Source organism: Lampetra planeri, chromosome 11 (assembly GCF_965212315.1).
Source record: "Lampetra planeri chromosome 11, kcLamPlan1.2.h2, whole genome shotgun sequence".
Taxonomy (NCBI): Eukaryota; Metazoa; Chordata; class Hyperoartia; order Petromyzontiformes; family Petromyzontidae; genus Lampetra; species Lampetra planeri.
The window spans coordinates 15,013,855-15,038,837 of NC_136117.1; the positions used below are offsets into that span (position 1 = coordinate 15,013,855).

General features: G+C 59.4%; 3 protein-coding genes and 1 long non-coding RNA gene across 5 annotated transcripts in view; 2 read left to right on the plus strand and 2 right to left on the minus strand.

Moving 5' to 3' along the window:
• The window catches only part of RELN (reelin), a 48,115-nt gene extending 45,350 nt beyond the window's left edge, over positions 1 to 2,765 (plus strand). Inside the window, 4 exon segments of the mRNA XM_078598994.1 lie at positions 240 to 474; positions 1,137 to 1,334; positions 1,636 to 1,734; positions 2,328 to 2,765. Of these exon segments, the coding sequence (XP_078455120.1) occupies positions 240 to 474; positions 1,137 to 1,334; positions 1,636 to 1,734; positions 2,328 to 2,418 (623 nt within the window). The 3' untranslated portion in view covers positions 2,419 to 2,765.
• A 111-nt stretch (positions 2,766 to 2,876) lies between these two features.
• Positions 2,877 to 11,986, minus strand: NAPEPLD (N-acyl phosphatidylethanolamine phospholipase D). The gene is made up of 9 exons (XM_078599056.1): positions 11,959 to 11,986; positions 10,213 to 10,280; positions 9,733 to 9,905; positions 6,871 to 7,174; positions 5,815 to 6,155; positions 5,205 to 5,387; positions 4,942 to 5,073; positions 4,311 to 4,425; positions 2,877 to 3,565 (listed from the first exon to the last, which is right to left on the minus strand). The coding sequence occupies exons 1-9, from the start codon at positions 11,984 to 11,986 to the stop codon at positions 3,431 to 3,433; spliced, it is 1,479 nt and encodes a 492-aa protein (XP_078455182.1). The 3' UTR covers positions 2,877 to 3,430.
• Positions 11,232 to 21,595, minus strand: LOC144721395 (phosphatidylinositol 4,5-bisphosphate 3-kinase catalytic subunit gamma isoform-like). The gene is made up of 12 exons (XM_078598993.1): positions 18,971 to 21,595; positions 17,282 to 17,452; positions 16,950 to 17,015; positions 16,457 to 16,682; positions 16,043 to 16,137; positions 15,734 to 15,880; positions 14,926 to 15,016; positions 14,552 to 14,682; positions 14,169 to 14,280; positions 13,772 to 13,929; positions 13,069 to 13,251; positions 11,232 to 12,788 (listed from the first exon to the last, which is right to left on the minus strand). Exons 1-12 carry the CDS (start codon positions 21,197 to 21,199, stop codon positions 12,696 to 12,698), a joined length of 3,702 nt encoding a protein of 1,233 aa, XP_078455119.1. The 5' UTR covers positions 21,200 to 21,595; the 3' UTR covers positions 11,232 to 12,695.
• Positions 21,596 to 22,133: 538 nt separating this feature from the next.
• Positions 22,134 to 24,983, plus strand: LOC144721397 (uncharacterized). 2 transcript variants are annotated; one of them, XR_013585900.1, is made up of 3 exons: positions 22,134 to 22,694; positions 23,639 to 23,756; positions 24,282 to 24,983. It is a non-coding gene; the product is annotated as an uncharacterized LOC144721397 (long non-coding RNA). The 2 variants fall into 2 exon arrangements; XR_013585899.1 differs by having other exon boundaries at positions 22,134 to 23,756.

Here is a 24,983-nt window from a genome sequence, read left to right on the forward strand (position 1 = left end):
CTGGACCTCCCCTGACTCAGCTCAGCCTTAAACTTCGTAACTGGTGCGGTAATCATCAGCCCCCGAGGAGACCAAGGCGGCCTTGCGTGGTTATTGCAACCCACCCGGTCGTGTGCCGTCCCGGCCTTCGCAGGTGCTCACCGCTAACAACACTTGCCTCAACAGTCGGTCAAAGGCTCCAAGGGGGATCTTCGTCTCTGCGGTCTGTACACGAGCGTCTGTCCGTGCGTCGCCCACAGGGGACGACTGCGGCACGGTGGAGTTGCCCCTCGCGACAGCAATGCGCGAGGGCTTCGAGTCGGAGGAGTCTTTAGGCCGCGGCTGGGCCCGCACCGGGGGCGGCCGCTTGGCCGGGGGCGGCCTGCCCGAGGGCTGCGGGCCGCTCAACCCACTGGCGCACGGGAAGGCCCTGTACTTCAGCGGCTGTGGCGTCCGCGAGGCCGTGACCCGGCCCCTCGACCTCACGCTGGCCAGGTGTGACCTGACGACCTTGTTAGCGTGTGTGCGCGTGTACGTGCGGCCGTGCAGCGGTTAGTGCGCTGTGCTACGAGCCCGACGACCCGAGTTCGATTCCCACTGAAGGCCAACACCAGTGGCTATTTTCTGAACTGGTCCTGGGCCTCCCGAGGCTCACTCAGCTTCAAACGAGTACCTGGTGCGGTCTGTAAACATCGCGGTCGGGCGTGGTGCTGGCCACCCACCCACTCGTGTGCTGTGCCGGTCTTCATAGGTGCTCACTAACCGCACTTGCCCCAACAGTCTGTTAAAGCTATTCGGGGGATCTTTGGCTTTTTCTTTGTCTCTGTATCTGCTGCCTGTATGTATGGGTCTGTGTGTACTTGTTTAATGATGAGAATCTTTTTTTTATAAAGTCGCCGTCCTTTGCGCAGGCATATCTCAGATCACTTTACACGCAATGAGTGACTAACACTACATCTCATCAACACATTTTGAAAGGGGGCACCCCCAGTTGCAGCTGTCCCTGTGGGCACCCGGCTTGCAATCGGTCATTAGTCCGCCAGCAGTGGGTGACGATCGCTGTGTGTAACCCCAAGTGAGTAACGCGCGTGTGCGTGTTTCTGCGTGTTTCTGCGTGTTTCTGCGTGTGGTGTTGCTGCACATGTGTGCGTGTGCAGCAAGGTGCTGTTTGTGCTGCGGATCGGGAGCCCGGCGCAGTCCGAGCGCTGCAACGCGGCCGACGGCCCCGGCGATGCGGAGGATCGCGCCGTGCTGCTGCAGTACAGCGCCGACAACGGTGCCAGCTGGCAGCTGCTGGCGTCGCACTCCACGCGCGACCTCCTGCTGCCGCGACGCCTGGCGTACGACGTACCAGGGTAGGCGCGCAACCGCAGCCCGGCGGCTGCACCCACGAGCCGGGGCACCACCACCAGGCGCTCGTGAGGTTCCTCCGGAAGCAGCACAGAGATGGGGGTGGCAGTGCCGCGCGTGGAAACGGCGAGCCAGAGCTGTTGGGAGGTGATTCCTCCTCCCTGAGGAATCACCGCTGGTCGGAAGGGGGGTTGCTGTTGAACAGAGCCCAGGGAGTATCTGGGGGTGAAGTGGTGCCAGGGACAAGTGGGGGTAGACTCCCCCCCCCCCCATCCTCACTCGCGTTCCATTGTCTCGGCCGTACAGGAAGGCGCGGGCAAGGGGGGTGATGCTGCGGTGGTGGCAGCCACGGCACGGGGGCCCCACGCGGGACCAGTGGACGCTGGACCAGGTGGAGGTCGTGCAGTAAGACGTTCACCTGCCCACGACCCTCTCTCCTCTACTGCACTCACAACTCACGTCACGAGCAAGCATTCACCCACTAACTTACCCCTGATCAAAATACAAATATTCCTCATATAGCTTTAACAGACTGTTGGGCAAGTGCTATGAGCGAGCAGCACCAACGAAGGCCGGCAAGACACGTGAGAGCGTAGGTGGCCAGCACACCAGGCCACTTTTATCTTAATCTTCACTTGTATATGCCATGAGCGGGACTCGAACTCCGATCGCCAGGGTTCCTAGTGCAGCGCACTAATCGCTAGTTGCCTGCTAACCGCTACACTTACCCCGGTTCACGCACACACGGGCAACACGCATTCATCAAAACTCAGACCCTCGAAGGCCTACTCGCCAACATGCGCTCCCACACTTTGCACTACCCACAACTGCTAAATCGAACGAGACCCTCGCTCAATGAACCACTCGCCGGATCACCCGCGCTGCTCTGAGAGGACGGCACAATTAACGCGGGTTCGGTTTTTTTTGTTCGTCGGTTTTTAACGACCCTCGAGAACGCTATGCCCTTTTGCCGAGTCACAGGTCTGCGCACCCCACAGGGCTCGGAGGCAGGGGTACCTGGCAAGCCTTGGGCGCCAGCAGCAGCTGAGGCGCGTGCGCCGCCGCCGCCGCCGCATCCTGCGCGGCTGACCCCCGGCCCGCCTGCTCCGCCGGTCTCCGCCCGTGCCCCCCAGTGGTGGCCGCAGCCTGGGGGCATCGTTTGGACATTCGTGACTTCCGTTACAGCCCTGAACTCGCGGCACGAGGGGAACGTGGAGGGCGGCGGTGCGGGACGTCTAAGACGCCGCGGTACCGAGGCCTCCAGAGGGTCGGGGGAAGCAGAAATCTGGGACAGAGTGAGCGGCATGGGATGAGAGGTCAGGTGGTACCGAGGTGCCGGGGGGGCGCCTTTGACGCACGGGGCCACCGCTCGCACGGCCGGCTCGTGATGCCCGTGTGAGATCATGACTCAAAATAAACAAGCTATTAAAATATAACCGTCTCGAATGTAAACGTGAGAATGCGCTATTAGCCCAGAATGCCGCAGTAACATCTTGACAGCTCTCCCCTTTTTGAGAGGAACCCCCGTGAACACACGAGCCCTTGCGTCGAGGCACACTTTGGTTTTTATTTTCTTTACGTTTATAAAACGAAAAGTGTAAAATGCACTTGATAGATTACAAAAGCATCTTGGGTAAGGTCAACCTGGGGCTCGGCCGTTGCTCGCTATTTGCTCGCTGAGTCCGGCCAAGCCTGTCACGGCACACATTACGTGGCCGGCTCACTTCTTCCCGAGACGCCCGCTGCGCTGTTCTCTCCGTGCGGCACTGGCGGGCGAGGGAGTTGAGAGCAGCAGCTGGTGGAGTGTGCGAACTCATTCGGCCGTGTCGCTGCCTTGCAAGTAAATCGTTAAATAACGCCTCGCCCAGCCTTGCTCGTCAGCAGAGCATGGAGTCAGGCTGAGGGGGGGGGGGTAACCACAGGTATAGAAACACAATCATGTGATAAATTAGCATCTATCATTCCACCACCATCTCTGAGAGTAAAGTGCATCTTCCTCGGCCAAAGTCGCCACTTGGCACGCGAAGACTCCAACTTAGAGCATGAGAGAGGCTGCCAGGAGAGAGGCGGGTTGGTCCGTGCTGCCCGTGACGCGGTAGGCCTAGCGAGGGAATGGCCGACACCCCCCGGACCCCACGTCCCGCGTCTCGCCGTGCTGGAGTACGAAGAACACGTCCGGCTTGTGGCCTCCCGCGCTCAGGGCCTCCGCCAGCTTCTGCGGCGGCTCCAGGTAAAACTGCGACCGCACTCCCGCACGGAGGAGGAGGAGTCACAAGAGCAGGCATCGCATCGCATGCCCTGGTCTACCCGCAATGTCACTCGGACTGCATGCGCGGTTCCAGCAGATCTAGTGGCACGTGATATTTTATATTTTTCCCCAAACATTTTTTATTGTTCAGATGATCAAGTGTTCTCATCACAAGGCACCTGAGCTGATGTCTACAAATTACAATCACGTATAGCGATTTTTACGGCACGGGAAGGCCTTAATTGAGCAGTGGAAGGTCACAGTGCCGTATTAATTATCCATCAAAATAATGTTTGCAGCCCTTGAGCCATCCACTGCTGGATGAAGGCCTCCCCACGCCGTGTCCCGTGTGGGCTGGTGAAGTTGAGTGTGCGGGACCGGCTCAGATGTCGCAGGCCAGTGATGTCAACTGGGTTCACAGTCCATAGGCGCTCTCCAAGTGAGAGAGAGAGAATGACACGGAGGCAAGAGGAACCACAGACAAGTGGGCAGGCAGCAGCCCAGCAGCAAGCCGGCATCAAATTCCCCCCAAAGCTCTGCGGTCCTCTATATTAAGATGTTTTCAGTCAATTAACGAGTGTCTGTACATGTGAGAGGAAACGGGAGCACACAGAGAAGAAAACCCATGCATGTGAGGGGGCAACACTTCATCCCATACAGATGGAATAGGTGGGGGCCACATTTGCTGTACCGCCTTCTAATAACACCCTGTAAGCATCAATCACAAACGCACCTCATTGGCCAGGCTGAAGGTTCCCCAGTGAATGCCCACGGAGTAACCAGCTCGCACGTCCACGTGGATCTTCACCGCCGCCTCTGGGTCCACGTGTTGGCTGGACATGAACCAGCTGCGTCACAAACATAACACCGACAACTGCCATTCGTTACTAAGTGGTAGCAATAGCACCACGGTGGTTGTGCCACGCTAGGTGTACACAGCAACAATAACGACAACTGCCATTCGTCACCAAGCGGCGGCAATTTCACCTCGGCGTTTGTACCAGATTGCACACGCACACACACAGCATGAACTACATGCACCAAAATTACTTCTAGGAAACAATGCCCTGTCGTAGCCAGTGGGAGTTATGCATTATGAGCCGATGGATTGACATGGACAGATGGGACGAAGCTTCCCTGTGTAGCTATACAAACTGTTGTGACGAGTGCTGTGGGCAAGCACCTACTCAGGCCAGCTCAGCACACGAGTGGTTGGTGTGACCAGCACTGCCACCGCGGATTGCCCATGTGCTCCCGGTGCTGGTGTTGACACATGGCACAGGGTACGTGTGATCCACTGCACCCCAGCACACGCTCTGCATAGACAACACCCCACACACAGTAGCCTCTATTGCCGCAAGTACCTGGGCGCGTAGGCTCCGATTGGGATGGCCGCCAGCGTGAAGGGGCCGTAGCGCCGGCCGATCTGCTGGAACACGTCGCAGTAGCCCGTGTCGCCCGCAAAGTAGAACCGCGCGCCAGTGCCCAGCACGCACCTGGGCGGGGGGGGGGGCGGGGTGGCACGCACGGCGCCAACGTGAGCTCGCCTTGCCCACATTCTCACCCTCGGAGCTGGCGCCCGCCTAGGTGAAGCTGCGGGTGCCCGAGACGACCGGAGCTCACGCACCAGCTGCCCCACAGCACTTTGTTGTCGTCGAACGCGCCCCGCTTGCACCAGTGCTGCGCCGGCGTGAAGGCCACCGTGATGTTGCTCCGCAAGCCGGCGCTCCGCTCGCTCCACCAGTCCAGCTCGTGGACGTTCTCGCAGCCGGTGTCCTGCATCCATCCGGCCAGGCCCAGCGGCACGAACCTGCATGGGCGGAGGGCGGAACGGTCACGCGTACGGGGGGGTCCCTGCTGCCCACTCGCAATGCCCATCGCTCGTGCAGGGGCCAGCCTCCACCCTCGTTAGCGCAATGGAGGTGAGGCCTTGAGTGATTGTGGCTCTGGGAGAGACGGAAGGTTGGTGGAACCAATGCAGCCATGAGTCCATTAAACATAGGCACCGTCACAAGGGGGGTGAATGGGGCTATCGCCCCCACAGCTGCACACAGTTGGGGCGATGAAGAAGAGCTTTTATCCGCCCCACAAGGAATTTCTGTGCGCAGGAGTAGGTTCCGATTGACTAAGGTTTAACAGTAAAACATTTCTATACAGTATTAGGATTCTGTCCCCAGGGTGCCATTGGGGTCCCACTTCCAGGGAGTCACAATACCCTCTCCCGATGGTGCCGGTACCAGGAGAGGCGAGTGCCGTAGCGCCGGTTGAGCTGCACGACGGAGTTGTGGTCGAGGTGGTCGTAGTGGTTGTGGCTGATGAGCACGGCGTCCAGGCCCTCGGGCAGCTGGGCGACGGTGCACGGCGCCGGGCGGTAGCGGCGCGGCCCCGCAAATCCGACGGGCGAGGCGCGCTCGCTGAACACGGGGTCCGTGAGGAAGGAGAAACCTTCCAGCTCCACCAGCACGCAGGCGTGGCCCAGCCACGTGACCCGCACGCTCTCAGGAGGAGAGCCGCCGCCGCTGCCACCGGCGCCCTCCACGAAGTACGGCTTGTGTACCGGCAGCGTGCGCTGCAGCTCCTGGGAAGCAGAGCCAAGGAGGGAATGGTTGTAAGGAAGCGTCCCGGGGAGAGATGGCCGCCCGACGGCTTGGAGGGTCAGGTGCCGAGCTGGCGCCGTCGACTGAGATCCGGGTTTGAATCGTGATTTTGGCCGCCTGTGGTTAAACGAGGCTTCGCAAGTGTAGCGAGCTGATGCTCCCAGCCTGATCACGAATAAAGTACAGAATCACCACGGCATTAAATTTGGTTCTGCATTAAAAAATTGGCTTAATTCAGAAAATGACTCAATATCGGTTTTACTCACGCGACGAACATCACTTTCTAATAGGGCAAGTGGGAAAGTGCTGCTCACTTCCGTGTCACTTGAAGGCATCTCAGAAGTGGCTCTGATAATATGGGGTGGGGGGTGGTATTTCATTGCTCTGCGTGAGCTCAAAAAGGATTCTTAGTGTGCGGACACTGACAGCACGATGGGATGGAACTTGTACGAGGCCCTTATGATCTATGAACGATTGCAGTTAAATTTGAAGGATCCTGCATATGTTTACTCTTGTTTTAATTATTAGTAAATTGTCTGACATTTTGACAACCATAAAGGTCCATACGGTTTTATGTCGAGACAGAACTGTGAGGGAGACGTCTGCTTATCTATTTGCCAAAGGTACAAGTAGTTGTGACTTCGAGGCCCGATGGACGACTTGACACCTTGACGAGTTGGCAACACTGGCCCGTACCTCGGCCGCCGGCACCTTGCTGAAGTCCTCCTCCGTCAGCATCCACTTGAGAGCCTGTTTCTTGTCTGGCTTTCTCCACGTGGACCACGGGTTGACGAAGCGGCCGTCGGGGTTGCGCTTGGACGGAGTGACGACGACGTCGCCGTCGTCCGGAGAAGGCCTCGGGCCGTGGGTCCTCGCCCGCGAGCCCCCGGGACCGTCGACGGGGGCCCCGTTCGTGGACCCCGAGCTGCTCGGCCGTTCCACGAGCCCTTCCGTCTCGGGCGCTTCGGCCATCTTCTGCGCCCGGCAGCAGCGCGAGCTTCTGGAATGACAGGCGGCAACCGCGTTGTTCCGGCAGCGGCGACAGACCCTGCGGAGCCTTCCATCGTCTCCATTGAGCGACTGCCGTCACCCAGGACGGACCACGGAATGAGCGCCGACTCAAAGCCCGATTCACAAATACAAAGAGGGAGGCATCATCACAGCGATGGACAAACTCCGCTAACTCCGAAGTCAAATCATCTGGCTCAACCACCTCCATCTAGAATTAAAGCTGTTGCTCTATCTTAATATCAGCCATACGAAGAAGGCGTAAAAACATCTGGAGTCGTAGAACCACGGGAGGGGCAGCAACACCGCGGCACAGCCCAGGACAGAGAGACCAGGTTCCGGCACCAACAATGAGTCCCGCGGACAGCCACGACATCCGGGGCACCAACGAGTAACAGCAATAACATCTGAACGGTGCTCCTCAGTGCCTCAATGCTGATGGACGATGGCCATTGAGGGCCTCGCTCCAGATTGGCCCCGAGGTGGTCGACAAGAACCTCAACTCTCCAGGCTCTGTATTCCAACCCCCGGGACCTCTGGCCAGGGCGATCCACGTGATGGTAGCTTAGGGGTTCAACACTCACTCCTCACACCCCCATCACGCCTCCCCTCCACACCGCTCACTTTCAAACCCCACACTTCCAACCATCACACTCCTCACCTTCATGCGCCTCACCCTTCTGCAACCCTCGCCACCAACACCCCTCACCTTTACAAATGTGAACTATTACCATAACCTCACCTCCACACCTCTCACCCCTTCATCTCCTCACTCAACACTCACCTCCACCCCCCGAACTCCACAAACTTCACAGCTAACACGCCTCGCGTCCACACCACTCCACCCGTTCATTTCTGCACTCATCACATTCATTACACACAGCGGTCACGACTCACCCTCAAACCCCTCACCTCCTCACGCATCACCCCATCGCACCCCTCACCTCCTCACAGCCCTCCCCTCCTCACCCCCCTCACCTCCTCACAGCCCTCACCCTCCTCACCCCCCTCGCCTCCTCACAGCCCTCACCCTCCTCACCCCCCTCGCCTCCTCACCCCCCCTCGCCTCCTCACAGCCCTCACCCTCCTCACCCCCCTCACCTCCTCACCCCCCTCACCTCACCCCCCTCACCTCCTCACAGCCCTCCCTTCCTCTCCCCCCTCACAGCCCTCACCCCCCTCACCTCCTCACCCCCCTCACCTCCTCACCCCCCTCACCTCCTCACCCCCCCTCGCCTCCTCACAGCCCTCACCCTCCTCACCCCCCTCGCCTCCTCACAGCCCTCACCCTCCTCACCCCCCTCACCTCCTCACCCCCTCGCCTCCTCACCCCCCTCGCCTCCTCACCCCCCTCACCTCCTCACCCCCCTCGCCTCCTCACCCCCCTCGCCTCCTCACCCCCCTCACCTCCTCACCCCCCTCGCCTCCTCACGCATCACCCCATCGCACCCCTCACCTCCTCACCCCCCTCACCTCCCTCGCCTCCCTCGCCTCCTCACGCATCACCCCATCGCACCCCTCACCTCCTCACCCCCCTCCCCTCCTCACCCCCCTCGCCTACTCAGAGCCCTCCCCTCCTCACCCCCCTCACAGCCCTCACCCTCCTCACCCCCCTCACCCTCCTCACCCCCCTCACCTCCTCACCCCCCTCACCCCCCTCACCCTCCTCACCCCCTCGCCTCCTCACCCCCCTCGCCTCCTCACCCCCCTCACAGCCCTCACCCTCCTCACCCCCCTCGCCTCCTCACCCCCCTCACCTCCTCACCCCCCTCAGCTCCTCACCCCCCTCACCTCCTCACCCCCCTCACCTCCTCACCTCCTCACCCCCCTCACCTCCTGACCCCCCTCACCTCCTCACCCCCTCACCCCCCTCACCTCCTGACCCCCCTCACCCTACTCACCCCCCTCACCTCCTCACAGCCCTCACCCTCCTCACCCCCCTCACCTTCTCACCCCCCTCACCTCCTCACCCCCCTCGCCTCCTCACCCCCCTCGCCTCCTCACCCCCCTCGCCTCCTCACCTCCTCACCCCCCTCGCCCCCTCACCTCCTCACCCCCCTCACCTCCTCACCCCCCTCACCCCCTCGCCTCCCTCACCCCCCTCACCCTCCTCACCCCCCTCACCTCCTCACAGCCCTCACCCTCTCACCCCCCTCACCTCCTCAGCCCCCTCGCCCGCTCACCCCCTCACAGCCCTCGTCACCCTCACGTCGCTCTGGGCGCCGCTCACGAGGCGAGGGATGCCCCCCGGTTCCTGTTCCCGGTCTCAACGGTCACGGCTCGAGTTTAACGCCCCCGCGGGGACTTTGGAACCGCGGGCTGCTGACCCCTGCTGAGGGTTCTAGACCCCTGCCGAGGGGTCCTAGACCCCTGCCGAGGGGTCCTAGACCCCTGCCGAGGGGTTCTAGACCCCTGCCGAGGGCTCCCAGACCCCTGCCGAGGGCTCCCAGACCCCTGCCGAGGGCTCCCAGACCCCTGCCGAGGGGTTCTAGACCCCTGCCCCGGGCTCCCCCGGCTGCGCTCCCCTCCACGGCCCGAAGACGCTCTTACCGGAGTCCCCGCGCGGGGCTCCCGGGGTCGCGGGGTCGCCGCGGGGGGACCCTGAGCCACTGCGGCCTCGGGCGGCGCAGGGAGGCGCCCAGATCGGCACACGGGGGAGGGGGGGGGCACACGGGGGGGGGGGGTACGGGACAGGAAGAGGGTCCCAGGGGTCCCGAAGACCCCTGTATACAGAGGATACAGAGACCCCTGAGGGCCCCACACGCAGGCCCGCACTGTATCTGGGGTCCCAGTCGCCGCCCGCGCTGCTGGCAGGAGGCAGGAGGCTGTCAACGGCTCATCCCCTTCTCCCCCTAATCCCTCAGACCCCGAGATCCCTTCCTCCCTTAGACCCCAGGCCCCCTAATGCCCCAGCCTTGCCGAGCTTGATTTACTTGGCTGAGACCCCTGCCCACCCCAAAATAGGGGGTTCGAAGCTAGGAATGGGGGTCCCAGGCAGGGGACTGAAACAACGGAACCACTCACAGAGACCTGCGAGTTCCGGGTCGCTCCGCGCCGCGTGATCCCCTCTCGGCTCGGGCAGCTGCGGCGACTGCCTCCTAGCGGCCACGCCGCGCACATTTCACGTCTCCCAGAGCGTGTTTGGGTTTCGTTCTCTTGATGTCACCACCGGGTGAAGCTCGCCAGCGACCTGGACACGCGTTCATAGCTCAACGAAGTGTGGCGGCTTATCGCGTGGAAAATTATAGCAGCCAAATACTCAAAACGCGTGGGTGATGTTGATTCTAAATGTGGAGGGGAAAACCGGAGGACCCGGAGAAAAGAAATCCACGCGACCACGGGGAGAGAGAGACGCAAACTCAAAATATACAGCAGCAGTGCCGGATTATCTGAGTAGCAACAGTAGCAACTACATATGTAGTAGCTACGGGCCCCACACTTTCAAGGGCCCCGCGCTAAATGCTTTCAAGCTATTAATTCCGGTTCAGTGATTCTGCACTTGCTCAATTACTATAGTACTATATCGCCTTCAACTTTTATGAACGACTGGGTGTTTAAGGTTAGCCATTTGTCGTATTATCTGGCTGTATAGCAAATGACAAAATACAATTACTTTACTACACAAGTTAAACATTTTATTTAATATGTAGTTTATTTATTTATTTAGGGCCCCTTTATAACATATGCTACAGGCCCCGCACTTAGTTTAATCCGACAGGCGCCAGGGTCGGAATGGAAGCCACGACCTCCTGCATATCAGGGGAGGTAGTTAACATCTCGCCACCGCACGATAACCACGCGAACGACGATGTCATCTGCAAGCCATGAACTATCTCGCCTACAAACATCTGGCCAGTTCACCAGCACTGATTCAAGCAATCCCGCCTCAGTGTCTGATGAGACACTGCATGTCACAACCGGCCCATAGTGTTGCTCGTGTTGCACCACTGCTGCTGACCATCATGCACTCCCAAGAAGGTGGGGTGACTGATGGGATGTGTAAACACGTTAATATTGACGTGGAGGGACAGATGTAGATGGAGGAGGCATATTGTCTGAATATTTATTTTGCACCTAATGTTTCACAACAAGATCACATTTCCATTTTAAAAATGTATTTCAGGTGAACAATGTACATCGAGAGTACGTTCACTCAGGAGATGGAGCGATGAAATCCGCGTATGTGCAGGTGCTAGAATGTTCGCATTGCAGGATCATGAGGGGTGGTGATGGTTTTTGGGAGGCCTTCACGCAGCAGTGGATGGATAATGACTGATGGTAATGCTTTACATATGTACACGTGTAACTCTTTTGTCAATCCACTCCTGGATGAGCCCCCCCCCCAAGCAATGCGGTTTGCAGGGATTGTTTTGACCATACTTCACCACGCTGGTCAGTGCGGGTTCGTGAAGGTAAAGTATAGGCCAACAATGACCTATGCTTTCACTGCCCTCCACGTAGCCTTGACCTACAACCGCCTATGGCAACAACCTGATCGCCCATCCAAGGACTATCCAGGCTCAACTCCTGCTGAGCGTCTGAGATCCGACAAGATCTGGTGCATTCCATGTGACTCGGCCATAGGCCTAACTACAACATTAAAAACCAGAACTTTGGGTGTGTAAAATGTTTTAATTTGTATTTAATGAATGGTAACAGCATGTGCGTTGGAGTAGAGGGAGTAGGGGAGGCAGCTGCCCTTCCCCTCCACATCTCCCTCCCCAATATTGTGGATCAAGGCATCAAGCTACAAGCACTGCCCCCTCGATGGCTTACCTTGCTTATTCGGTCTGGGCCCCAACATCTTCGTAATGTTGTGGAAGTGCCCAAAGCTCAGAGAACAAAACTAAATCACCCTCCCGACACAAATTACACAGAATACGTTTCAGAAGACTTAATGATACAGCATGTCAAGTTTCTATTGGAGATTTACCAACATTGTCCCGTAGAGACCCGTGGATACCGTATCACTCCCATTGCAAAGCATCGCCAACCGACCACGCTCACATGCAGCGTGAAGAACCATACAGGCGCATGGCTAAACATCTGATTGTTTGATTTATGTAACTAGGGGACGTGAGACGTACAAACTCTTGTGTGGCAGAACAAGAATAAGGGCTTCTATTTCAAAGTGGATAAACGTGTTTTTGATCACAGAATGGGAGTGTGTTCATATGTGAGGATCCTTTTAGAACTGCTTTTGTGTTTAGTTTGTTGTCCTTCCCCCACACCTCCGATTAGCACAGTTGGCTACGTACGGCGCGCAAGAAGTTCAACGTAATTATTTTACAGGACAGGTCTTGCAGGAGTTGCGGTTGCCCTGGGACCCTCGAGCGCCTGGCCCCTGGGGCCCCTCAAGAACTTCTGTCATCCGTGGGTCCATCAGAAACTGCAGGTGCCAAGGCCCGCAGTAGCTGTGAGTGTCCAAGGCCCTGGGGAACTTCTGGTGTTCTGGGCCATCAGGAACTTCTGGTGTTTGTGGTGCTGCCAGGAATTCCCCGTGACCAGTGGCCTCAGGAGCTGCTCGCGCCCTGCTTGACACCGAGCACCAGGTGGCAGAACCAGGCGAGCTGCACCGTCCAGCCCTTGTCACGGCACACCTCCACCTGCGGAGAGGGGGTTGGTGGCGTCAATTGTGAGGTTCTGGCGGCAACAAGCGACACGAGGTTCCCATAAAAAATACAATGTTCAGCTTTCTCGTTCTGTAGCTCGGAGGGTCTCACTGGGGAAATTAACTTCCGAACTTCTGACTCGGTAAGAGTTCAGCGGGGGCTTTGAGTGAGAACGCAGCAGCGGGCAAGAGAGAATTTCCACGTTTGCCGTCCGTCGCAGCTTGCGGCGGCGCGGATGGCGCGGACGGCGCGGACGGCGCGGACGGCGCATCACCTGATCGAGGAAATGCCGCTGGGCCTCGTGGCCCGGCCTGCCGGCCGTCAGCGCTTCCCGCACGTAGTGGGCGTCCTGCCGGCAGCTCAGCTCCGGCATGCCGGTCAGCGCCATCATGGAGAGCAGCGTGAGCAGCAGGTTGGTGTGGCGGCGCAGAGCCAGGTAGGCGCTGGCGCACGTGTCCTGCACCAGTCCCACAAAACATGAAGAATAACAAATATGGGATGGGTTTGGGACATTGAATTCTTCCTTGAAACCAGGGGTGATTCCAAGAACTGGACATCGCCCAGATCCAGACTTACACAGCGGCCCATTGACCCAATGGCCAACGTAGCGCCTATAGATTTACACAGGAACCCATATTCTGTACTTCAATAGATACCTTATGACCTTGCGTAAAGAGCCACAGACTAACATAGGAAATATAGACGAGCTGAGGACTCGTAGTCTAACACAGAACCTTGACTAGCATAGGACCCATGTACTTACGTGGACACTCGTAAGAACAGAACCCAGTGGCACAGCTATCGAGTGTGTAGGCAGTGCAACTGGACCAGAGACGACGAATCGGCGTGCAGGGGGGGCAGGGTAGTGGTGTCGGTGCCGGGCTCTGAAGAGGACAGAAATTGGACAAAGGGGGGGGGGGGGGTAGATGGGGCGGGGGGCATTTAATCCGCTGTGCCGGGCGCCGTGCGGAGCGCACCTGGAACCTGCAGAAGTAGGCGCTGCTGCGCTTGCCAGTGACGCCCATCACGTAGAGCATGTCCGGCGTGAGCACGAAGGGCACGCGCTCGCGGCTGATGCCCAGGAAGCTCTTGGTGTTGCCCAGGATGTGGCCAAAGTCGATGTGGAACAGGTTTCCTGCACGCGCGCGGTCGATCCGGGCGGGCGAGGGATCGACAGGGGTTTCACCGCGTGCGCGCGTGTGTGAGTGTGTTTCAATTTATCTTTAAACCAGGGTTGTTTAGCACAGGCCCGAAAGGTCCCAAAACTCCAACCGACCAGCAACAGACGGAGAGCTCATCGCGCTGTAAGAGACGACGGTCGATGATGGTGGGAAGGAATTCCTGAGCGGAGCGCAAGAGGCGTGGAGTGCGCACCGTTCTCGCGGATCATGATGTTGTCGTTGTGCCGGTCCCCGATGCCCAGGACGTACGTGGCCACGCAGTAGCCGGCGCACGACTGCACGAACCGTTCCAGCGCCTGCGTGTACTGGGGGGCCGCAACAATGCCAGTGAGAAACTAGGCCCTGAATTCCTGGATTGACGTAGAGAAGCATGGACTCGCAGAAAACCACCCCAGCGACTCACGTAGAGACTCACAGACTCACGTAGAGACCCACCGACTCAGATAGAGACCCGCAGACTCACGTAGAGACCCACAGACTCACGTAGAGACTCACGTAGAGACTCATAGACTCACGTAGAGACCCGCAGACTCACGTAGAGACCCACAGGCTGTGTGCGCAGGCTGCGGTGCTCACCTTGGCCTCGATGGGGCACTTGTCACGCAGCCACTGGTGCAGCAGCTCGTCGCGGAAGGCGCCCGTGTTGCCCACGCGGCTCTGCTGGATCTGGGCGATGGTCGTGGCATCGCGCACCACCTCAATCATCCCTGCCGCTCGCGCGCAACAGCGGTGGTGAGCATGGAGGTGGTGGTGAGCATGAAGGTGGTGGTGGTGGCGGTTGTGGTGAAGTCACGGTTGTGACAGTGGTTATGGTAGCAGAGGTGATGGTGGTGGTTTCTGCGGTGGTTGTGGTGGTGGTCGTGGTCATGCCGGTGTTGTGATAATGGCAGTGGTGGTTGTAGTGGTGGTGGTGGTGCCAGTGTGTGATGCTGCCGTCACCCGAGACCCACCGATCTTGTCTCCGGTAGATATGCAGCCGTAAGGCAGGAGGCCCAAATCCAGAGACTCGCTCTCCCAAATCGACTCCATGATCACCAGGATCTGTTCGGGTGATCCAGACACAAGCGACGTCACAACAGTGGCAGTGGTGATGATCGTGGCGGGGATGAAGATGATGATTATTATTCTGGCAGTGGGGGTGATGATGACGGTGGGTGTCCCAGCGGTGATGGGTGATGCCGGTTGACAGCGGCTCACGGCGAGAGAGAGAGCACACGGCTGGGTGAGAGGTGGTGGAGTGGAGTGGTGGCGCTGAGCACTCTAAGCAAAAGCTCACGGCCCCAAGCGGATCAAGGGGGGCCCTGGATTATTGGAAACATAGAAAGGTAAGCCAGATGTCATCTCGACTTCAGATCCTAATTAACATAACATACAATTAATATATCGTCTTTTCTCAAATTAACTCCACCCCTGTTCTCTTGTCTTCATCTCTCTCCCTTCACTACGTCTCCGCCTCACCGACATCTCTCTTCTCACTGCTCGGTGTACATGTCTCTCAACTGACAACATCCCTATTTCTCGTCTGCCCAATCTCTTTTATCATCTCACTGGGGAGTTTATAATTGAAAGGGAGGGGGGTATCAGAAGAATCACTGGTGACATACACGTACGCACACGTACGCACACGTACGTCATCGGAACGGGAAAGTGTTAAATGAGTCAAGGATATCCAGGATGACCTTCAAAATTAGTCTGGGACCTATAGGTTGATTATAGAACCTGTAGGATACATCTGGGACCTCAGGATGAGCCTAGCACCTGCAGGATGAGCATGTCCTGGCGGAGGTCATCCCCGTGCTTGAAGATGATCGCGATGGACGAGTCCCCGCGCCACGTCGGGTCGCCGCTGCTAAACTCCAGCCACAGCGGCTTCTTCTTGGACGCCATGATCTTGCACTTGTCCACCTGTTCCAACACGACATGCGGAGGGGGGGTCAATTCTGTCCAGTCCACCTCCACCCACGAGCAGCAAAATGTGGACGAGTAATTAAAGTGTCTTCCATGCCGGGATGGCCGGCCGGCTTCCCAGTGGCCGTGGGGACGCGGTTAGGTGTGGCTCGAGGAGACCTGGAGGGAGCCCGCGATGAGCGTGGGGTCGTAGGGCACGCGGAACGTGGGCGGAAGCTCGGCCCTCTGCAGCCGCTCCTTCACGAAGGCCGTGGCTGCACGGAGAAGACACGGACACGAGGTGGTCTGTGTTACGGGCATCCATGTAGCACCATCTCTGGGTCTCCCTACATGTCCCTTTTCTCCCTGGGCCCTTGTCACACGGCATCTGTATCACATTGTCTCTGTGCCTGCGTGCTCATTTTGGTCTCTTGCCGCTGGACGGGATGTCCCGGTGGGTCTCCTTCGGTCTTTCCCCACCTGCCAGTGTCTCCCCCATGCGTCTATTCACCGGGCTGGATGTCCACGTGCCTCCCGAGTCTCGCCGTCTCCCCCGGTGTTTGTCTCCCCCCCCCCCCCCGCCGTGTCCCTTACCGCTGGGCGGGATGTCCGTGCGGTCCGGCACGAGTCTCTTGACCTCCACGGCGAGGTCGCGCATGACGCTGACGACGCGCAGCTGGGCCTGCAGCTGGCGCCGCGCCGCGCGCCCGGCGCCCCGCACCAGCGCCTCCAGCAGCAGCGAGAAGCGGCGAGAGAAGCGCGGAGAGGAGGCGCACTCGCCCCTCGCGAACCAGAACACGAAGTGGCCCACGCGCTTGCTCTGCCCGCGGGGACACGGGGAGATCGACAACACAAGGTGGTCAAGCGACTCTGCGCTGGACGGGGAGACAGCGAGCCACAAAGGCGCCGGGACATGTTGACAAGGGGACGCCGAAACTGGGTGGTCAACTCTTCACTGGGCACAAAGACATTGGGGACATCGCTGCAGGGACAGGAGGATGGAGGGACAGGGAGGCATGGGTAATGGTAGATGGATGATGATGATGATGGTGGTGGTGGAAGTCTCGTCAGATGTGGAAGGTCTCACCCTGAGTCCACGGCGGATGAGGAAGCGCGCCAGGTCGCTGTCGTGATAGGGCTCGAACTTCAAGGCCTGTAGCCACGCACATCGTCAACATCGTCAGCAGCAGCTATAGCAGCAGCATTCCTATAGCAGTTGCAGCCATAGCATTATCACGATAGCAGCTACAGCAATAGCATCATCATCGTAACTATAGCAGCTATGGCATCATCACCATCTCTTGCGGCTGCATCATCAGCATCACCACGATCAGCTGCAGGAATGATCATCATCCCCAGGTGAGTGCACATGGCCCTACACATGCTTGACACTTCACAGGATAAGCGTGACGCCCTCACCTGCACGAGCTGCAGGAGGTATCTCTGCACGTGGTCGTCTCCCAGGAGCTCGAGTCGGCGCACGGCGAGGCCCCGCGCCTTCGCGTCCGCGAAGTGGCAGTCGAGCAGCTGCAGAGCGACGTCGAGTCCGAGGCGCGCCGGGTCGCACTGCCGCAGCACGCGGTGCGCCTCCTGCGCGGCACGGAGGGAGACGCGCCCGGGCTCGACGGGGACACGCGTGGGGGGTGGTGGTCGTGGTGGTCGTGGTGGAGTTGGGCATTTCCTAAATATTTGAGATAATAATTAATTCGGTATTACTTCTACAGACTGACAAAACAATGATGAGGGGATGCTCAGGGCTTAAGGTGTCTGCTTAGGGCGCCCTGGTGGCGAGGAGACGTTATCCCCTCGCCTGCTGTGCAGGAGGCCGTGGGTCGTTAACTATTCGTTGTCCGCGTGTTTATTTTTCTCTCGGCGGCGGCGTGGATTGTTCTCCGCGTTCCTTCGGTTTTGTCCTCCACATTTAGAAACAACCACGCGTTGAGACGATTTTGTGACTCCTCTAAATCCCCACGTGTGGTGATGTCAGCCACTTCCACGAGCTATCGTCACGTCTGGCCAGGTCACCTCTAAAATGGAGCTGAGAGCTCAGTGGACTTCACCTGGCAAACAAAATAGTTTACAGTTTTTAGATTAGGACTACCAGATATCTGAGAGGTTCAACTAAGATACACGTCACGGCGATTTGTCAGCCCCTCCCTCCGATTAAGCCACACCCATTATATATGTATAACCACGCCCACCCAGCGACTAGCACCTCCAACAGCGATCCGATTCGCACTTTCTGAAGTTGACTCCGCCCATTACCCATAGACCCCGCCTACTCCTGTGCTAACCCCACCCACTGATTGGGTAACCCCGCCCCATATCCAATATCACGAGTGCAGATTATTTACTTTTAGCCGGGACACATTTGGTTCCTGACATCACCCACGTACACCCCCCCCTCAATATTTGTCGTCAGCTGCGAGCCCAGGCCCAGTGTTGACTCTCCGAGTGTTGGTTGTGCGGAGAGAGAGGATCTAGGTACTGCCCAAGGAGGGTGGGGGATGGGGAGATAGTAGGAATTAATAATACTACGAAAACATTCAATGTAGTTTCTCCAGTAAATGCAGTTAAACCCCTCCCCCCTACATGTTTGGCGTCTCCTGGGGGAAAGTGGGGGGGGGGGCGTTGCCTCCACCCCATCCACCTGGATAGGCCAAGATGATTACAGCAACTATTTAAGATTACAAGTGGGGAAGCATCGGCAGCACCACAACCACCTGGATTACAGGACGACCTGGATTTCACTCACGCCCGCATTACGGGATGGAGCTGCGTTATGAGAAGAACCGGTTCTTGCAGCTAATGCGGCAGCTGAATGAAGCAGCAAGTCACGTGCATGTCCCTGTCACTTCCCCCATCAATGCCCCGTGGCAATGCCCCCTCCTCAGGGCGGTCCATAGCGGGGTGTGGTGGTGCCCGGGGTAAATGCCACTGCGTGGGGTCCCGACGCCAAAGAGTGCCCCCCCCCCCCCCCCACCAAAGCGCAGGGCCCTGGGCAGTTGCCCCGATCCGCCGTACCCTCGGGATGGCTCTGCACCCCCTCCCATCACCCCCACCATGCCCCCCCCCCCCCACCCCGGGCCGTAGCTGCGCCCGCCGCACCTGCACGGCCTCGGCGCGACTCCAGCGCACGGAGCGCAGCAGCTTGGGGAGGCCGTGGGGCCGCGTGGTGGCGCAGAGCGCGCGGTGCCTCCACATCAGCGCGCGGTCCTCCGCGCTCAGCGCTCCCAGCGGCTCCGCGTTCACCAGATTCTCGAAGCGCTGCCACTCCGCGCTGCCCGGGGGCAGCACCGACTCGGGGCAGCAGCCGTTGTCGCCTTCCCCGTTCTCGGCCCTGCCCCGGGGCAGCGCCACGTGGAACGCGTACGAGTCGAGCAGGAAGCACACCACGGCCGCGGTGTCTCGCTCGGGGTTCTGCTCCGACGAGAGTTTGTCCGCCTCGATGGTGGCCATATCCTCGCCGCGCTCCGGGTGCCTCCACATGTGCAGCAGCTGTTCCCCCTGCCGCAGCAGAGAGCGGTGGTCGATCAGCTGCAGGTTCACGTAGAACATCAGCCGAGCGCTCTTGGCGCGTGGCTCCCCCACTGCGGACGACGACGACGAGGAGGAGGAGGGCGCCGAGATGGAGGGAGCGTCCGGCGCGCCGCCGCCGCCACGCTGCTGGGAGCTGGACTTGACCCCGTGGAGAGAGATGGACAGCCTCGCCTCTCGCGGGAGGTCCCTCACTCTGATGTCGAACTCCAGGCGCTGGTTCCACAGCACCTCGTCGTCGGCCAGCGGCTTTGGCTGGGTGCTGGCGGCCGAGAGCACCTCCTGGCCGTGGTAGATGCGGATCTCCACGAAGACGTCCAGGTCGTCCGCGTCGCGGGGTCGCGCGGGTATCTCGACCCCCACGACCTTCACGCGGAACCTCCTGGCGCAGTCCCACAGCGACATGGCCAGCGCGTGCTCGTGGTCGTTGTGGTCCAGCGAGAGCTGCTCGTGGGTGCCCGTCTGGCCCGTGCCCTCGTCCACCAGGGGCCACGACTCGGCCTCCACCGCGTCCTCCTCCACGTCCGGCAGCTCCACCACGGCGAGGTGGATGTCCGTTCCCGGCGTGCGCAGGCTGCTGCGGATGCAGTGGAAGTCGCGCAGCGGGACCCCCTCGCCCACCAGGTACTCCTCCCTGCCGCACACCTTGAGCGCCAGGCCGCCTCCCTCGGGCAGGCTGAAGAGGTCTCCCTTCCTGGCCACGTTGCGCAAGAAGGCGGCCAGGATCTGCTGCGGCGGCGCGTCCAGGCCGACCTTCATCTTCTGGCTGCAGGCGCCGTGGTGCAGCGTCACGAAGATCTCGCCGCCGCCGCCGGGCGCTCGCAGCGGCAGGAAGCCGGGGAGGGCGCAGGTGACCACCCGCGGGTCGAGCGCGTAGTGCATGGGGTCGCGGTCGCGCACCTCCGTGCGGCGCAGGGCGTCGAGCTTCCTGCGCGTGGAGAACACCTCCTCGTCTGGGCCTCCGTCCATCTGGGACAGCTCCACCCCCACCAGCTCGTCCAGCTCGCGGCGCAGCTGAGGGCTCTCCTCCACCTGGAGCGCGGTCCGCTCGAGTACGTGGATCCTCCTGGAGCCCGGAGACCACGCGTCTTGCTCCTCCACGTCATCCTCTCCATCCTTCTTCATCGCCACCTTCCGCTTCTTCTCGTCCTCCTCTTCCTCCATCCAGCGGATGAAGCAGTGGAGGCTGTGCACCAGCTGCTGAGGGTCGAATATCTCGAACCACGTGCCGCCGCTGTCGTCGTCGTGGCCCTCCTCGCCGTGGGCCCCGCGGTGGCCGCTGCTGCTGCTGCTACTGCCGCTGCTGCTGCTGCGATAGAGGAAGGAGTATGCGTCGGCGCTGCAGCGCTGGTAGACGCGCGGGTGCTCGCTCTCGAGCCGCGCCCGCGCCCACACCAGGGCCCGCATGCGCTCCACGGTGACGCAGAGCGGCACGGCCACCAGCACGCGCTCGGCCTCCCGCGAGCGCGCCCGCGGCGTGGGCAGCACGAACTCCACGACCAGCGCCCTCCTCACGCCGCCCGAGGAGCCCCCCAGCAGGGCCCGCCAGGGGCCCTCGTCCCGCACGGGGCTCCGGGAGCCGCCCTTGCCCCGCCGCCGCTTGGACTCGGGGCGCAGCTGCACGGCGAGGCCGGGGTCGTCGGCGTCCCTCCACCGGCCGCCCTCCTCCTCGCCCGAGTCCCCGGGGCCCCCGCCGAGTCTTCCTGCGTCCTCGGAGCGGCCCCCCTTCTCGTCCGGACCCCCTGCATCGGCCACGTCTCCCGTCTCCTCCTCCTCCCCCGCCTCCTTTGTCTCAAACATAGCGGCCTCGGCTTTGATCCCCGTCCGTCTGCGTCGGTCACCCTCTGAGCCGAGTCTCCCCGTGGCTGGTCACTCACTCGCTCGGCTGCTTGACCCGCCTCCACATCGACCCCTCTCCCTCAACCGATCCGTCTCCAGGCTGATCGGGCACCAGGGCGACTCCTCTCCGCCGTCGGCACCTCTGATCCGATCCCTTCTCTGAGTCGATCCCCTCTCTGATCCGATCCCCTCTCTGATCCGATCCCCTCTCTGAGTCGATCCCCTCTCTGAGTCGATCCCGCTGTGTGGCAGCGTAAGCCTCGCGCGGGCAAGCGAGGCGAAGCGGAAGCTGCCGAGGGGCCCCGTTCCGCACGCCATGCCCGGGGTTCCTCAACCCGCGCCCTGCGCAGCGCCGCCCTGGAGGAAGTGGGCAGCGCTGGTGGCTCCGATAACGGGGCCTGGGCCAGGGGGAGGGGGAGGGGACCGCAGAACCCCGAGAAAACCCACAGCGTGTACGAGGGATCGGTTCGCGAACCGATTTGCTGTACTGCCAACCCCTGGCCGCCTCGGCGCAACCGGATCACAAATCCAGAGTAAATTCCAGCATTGTTTCCTGTTCACAACCTGAGCCAGTGTTGGAAACCCCACATTGCTATGGCAGGGGCGAGTCCATTCAAAGGGCAACCAGGATTAAACTTTCCCCACAAAGTTGTACAGAGCGATGAAGAAGCTGAGTCGAACCCCAACCAGGATTTGAACTTGCAAGCTCCCGACTGCGAGCCGCTGATCCGAGCACTGCACGGGGCCCCTGCATAGTTCACTGCCAGGTCAAGTTTGTGTGTTGATACGGATTCACGTTTCCTGCATAAACGCGCGGTTAAACTTTCCACACACACAGGCACATGTACATACAGGGACACACACACAGGAAAACATACAAATAGACACACAGACACACACACAGGCACACGTACATACAGGCACAAATACAACAATCGCCGCTCACCACTAAGTGGCGATGGCGTCACAACGGCGCTCGTGCCAGGCTAGGTGACTTGGTGTGCACGTTGCTCATCGCAGGTGCACCTCCCTTGAGGCCACGTGACACGCCGCGGGCTCGCTGACAGGAGGTCACGGGAGAGACCCAGGCAGGTGCCATGCAGGTCACACCAAGTCTCTCTCAACCGAATCGAGATGTCAAATCACCAGCGATTACAGGAGCTAGACGATGAGGCTCAGCCGAAACCGGTCCAGGCCGCGTCTCGTTCCGCCAGATTTTTTCGTCCCAGAATTGTGAGAGGGTGCGCATCAAGGCAGACGTCATTCTAACGTTGCTTCAACGTCACCGAGTTGTGTTGCTGGTTGTGTGGTGCGAGCCTCGTGTAACGGCGGCGCTCTGCCGCCAGGGGGCGGTGTCGCGCCACGCCGCGTGGCGCCGCGTCTGGAATCAGCAAACATCGCCGCGGCCCTCCCGAGGGGACCTCCGCCGTGGAGATGGAGGAGCCCCTGAGCCGAGGTGGGAGGGGAAGGGGGGAGGTGGTCGGTATCGTCCGGTGGTGGGAATTGCAATCATTGTCCACCACAGCGTCCACCGTGCCCAGTGTCCACTGTGGTGCCACGTGCACGCCCTCACGACGGCTGGGCTCGCTCACAGGAGGGACTTGCAGGATGTGGAGTTCAGTGGGCTTGTATCAGTCAGGAGCTGTGGAAGAGGCTCGTGAAGGACACTACTAGGCAGTGGAAGGCTAGGTGCACTTTGAGGCTACTGGGCGTTTGGAGGCAGTCGCTCTCCAACAACAACAACAACGGAGGGCGGAGGAGCGACGTTCACAACAACGAGCGGAGCGCCGTGCGGATAAAACGCAGCCAGGTGGCGCAGTAGGGAGCAAAGGTGGTGGTGCATCTACCAGTCCTGTCGGCCAAGCCACGGCACCTGGGTCTGCCCCGTGACCCCCTGCCAGCAGCAAGCCCTCGACACTTCACGTGGCTCAAAACGCACCTAGCCTGGCACAAGCGCCGTGACGTCAGCGCCACGTAGCTGCGCATGGCGACCTGTGTCCCTGAGGGTGGCCACGAATTTCTCACTCGGCCTCCCCGACCTCTTTTGTCGACAGAGCAGCGGAGTCGGCCGTGTGCGAGCCGATGCATCATTCACATCCAATACCACAGGGAGGGAAAGCGGTGTGCGTGTGTGTGCATGCGTGTGTGACTGTGTGTGCGTGTGTCTGTGTGTGTGCACGCTTGTGTGACTGTGTGTGCGTGTGTCTGTGTGTGTGCATGCGTGTGTGACTGTGTGTGCGTGTGTCTGTGTGTGTGCATGCGTGTGTGACGGTGTGTGCGTGTGTGACTGTGTGTGCGTGTGTCTGTGTGTCTGTGTGTGTGCATGCGTGTGTGACGGTGTGTGCGTGTGTCTGTGTGTGTCTGTGTGTGTGTCTGTGTGTGTACTCCGACTGGACCCAGGACTCGGCACCTGGACCCGATGACCCTGCGCCTGGGCCCAGGACCTTGCACATGGACCCAGGGACCAGGGGGCTCTCTGGGCTCTCTGGGCTCTGCATCTGGACCCGATGACCCTGAGGTGAGCGCGACACTCGCTCGATGTTGTTTTAAGTCTCGCGTTAAACACTCCCCATCATCGGTGAACCAATTCGTTCGCCTCGTGCCCGTAAGTGAACAGTCTCGGGTGATTCAGCTGGACGGGAATTTTATTTGTACAATATTACATTTATTTGTACAAGATTACATTAATTTGTACAGGATTATATTAATAGGATCACAACTGTAAATGTTAAATGAATCGTGTCAGTCTGCAGAATTCGTGACTGCCGCGTCTTCAGGGTCGCTATCCATGGTCGTCTTTCAAACCTCGACTGGTTTCTCGGCGATTCCGCGGAAAACCGCGGCTCGCCGGCCGAAAGTGTTGGTGAAACGTTGAATTGCTTCAAAATGAGCGTTTTCAAGGCAAAATGTAATGGGACAGCGCCCCCTAGGCGCTACAGCGCCCCCTGGTGGTGGAGGAACAGCGCCCCCTGGTGGACAAATGTTGATGTGCATCACAAAAATAAAATCAACTTCCTCCCTCTGTCCCACCCCTCTCCTGCAGGCCTCAGCTCTTCGTGGCCTGCAGGTGTCGCTGACGCTCCAGTGTGGCCCTCCTCCATCAGCCACTGCAGCCCGGCATATGCACAACAGAGACACGACATTGCATGTTAATACATCCACATAGAACAACTGCGCCGTGTAAACCACTCACCAAGTGGCCTGATGCAGGCTGATGAAGCGTCTTGCGTTGCGCGGTTGCTTCACGGGAGCGCGGATGTATTCGTCTCGCCGCCGCCAAGGGCGAGATTCGAACTCGGCAGCTCCGAGTTGCCGGTCCCTCGCCCAGCACGGCTGAGCCACCGCGGCTCCCACACAGATGCTGGCCCCGGAGGTGCCCCAAGTGATGTTACTTCACGCACGGGATTGCCCTGCAAATTAGATGTGCGTGGTGACGTCATCAGGCAAGCTGCAAAATAAATAAATAACGACAAAAAATATAACTATTTGAGAGCGGGATTCGAACCCGGGTTGATTGTGTTGGAAGGCTGCAAACATTACCACTACACTACACAAGAGTAAACTTACTTGAGGAACTTCTATTTATTAAGTAGTCATCGATTTGAACATTGACATGTTAAAGTTTTTATTTGTGTTATATTAATATATCGACATGTAATAAAGTGGATACTTGTAATGATGTCCATTGCAAATCGTTGCCTAAGCTACATAAAAAAAACAATAAACACGATAAAGAGAAACTTGA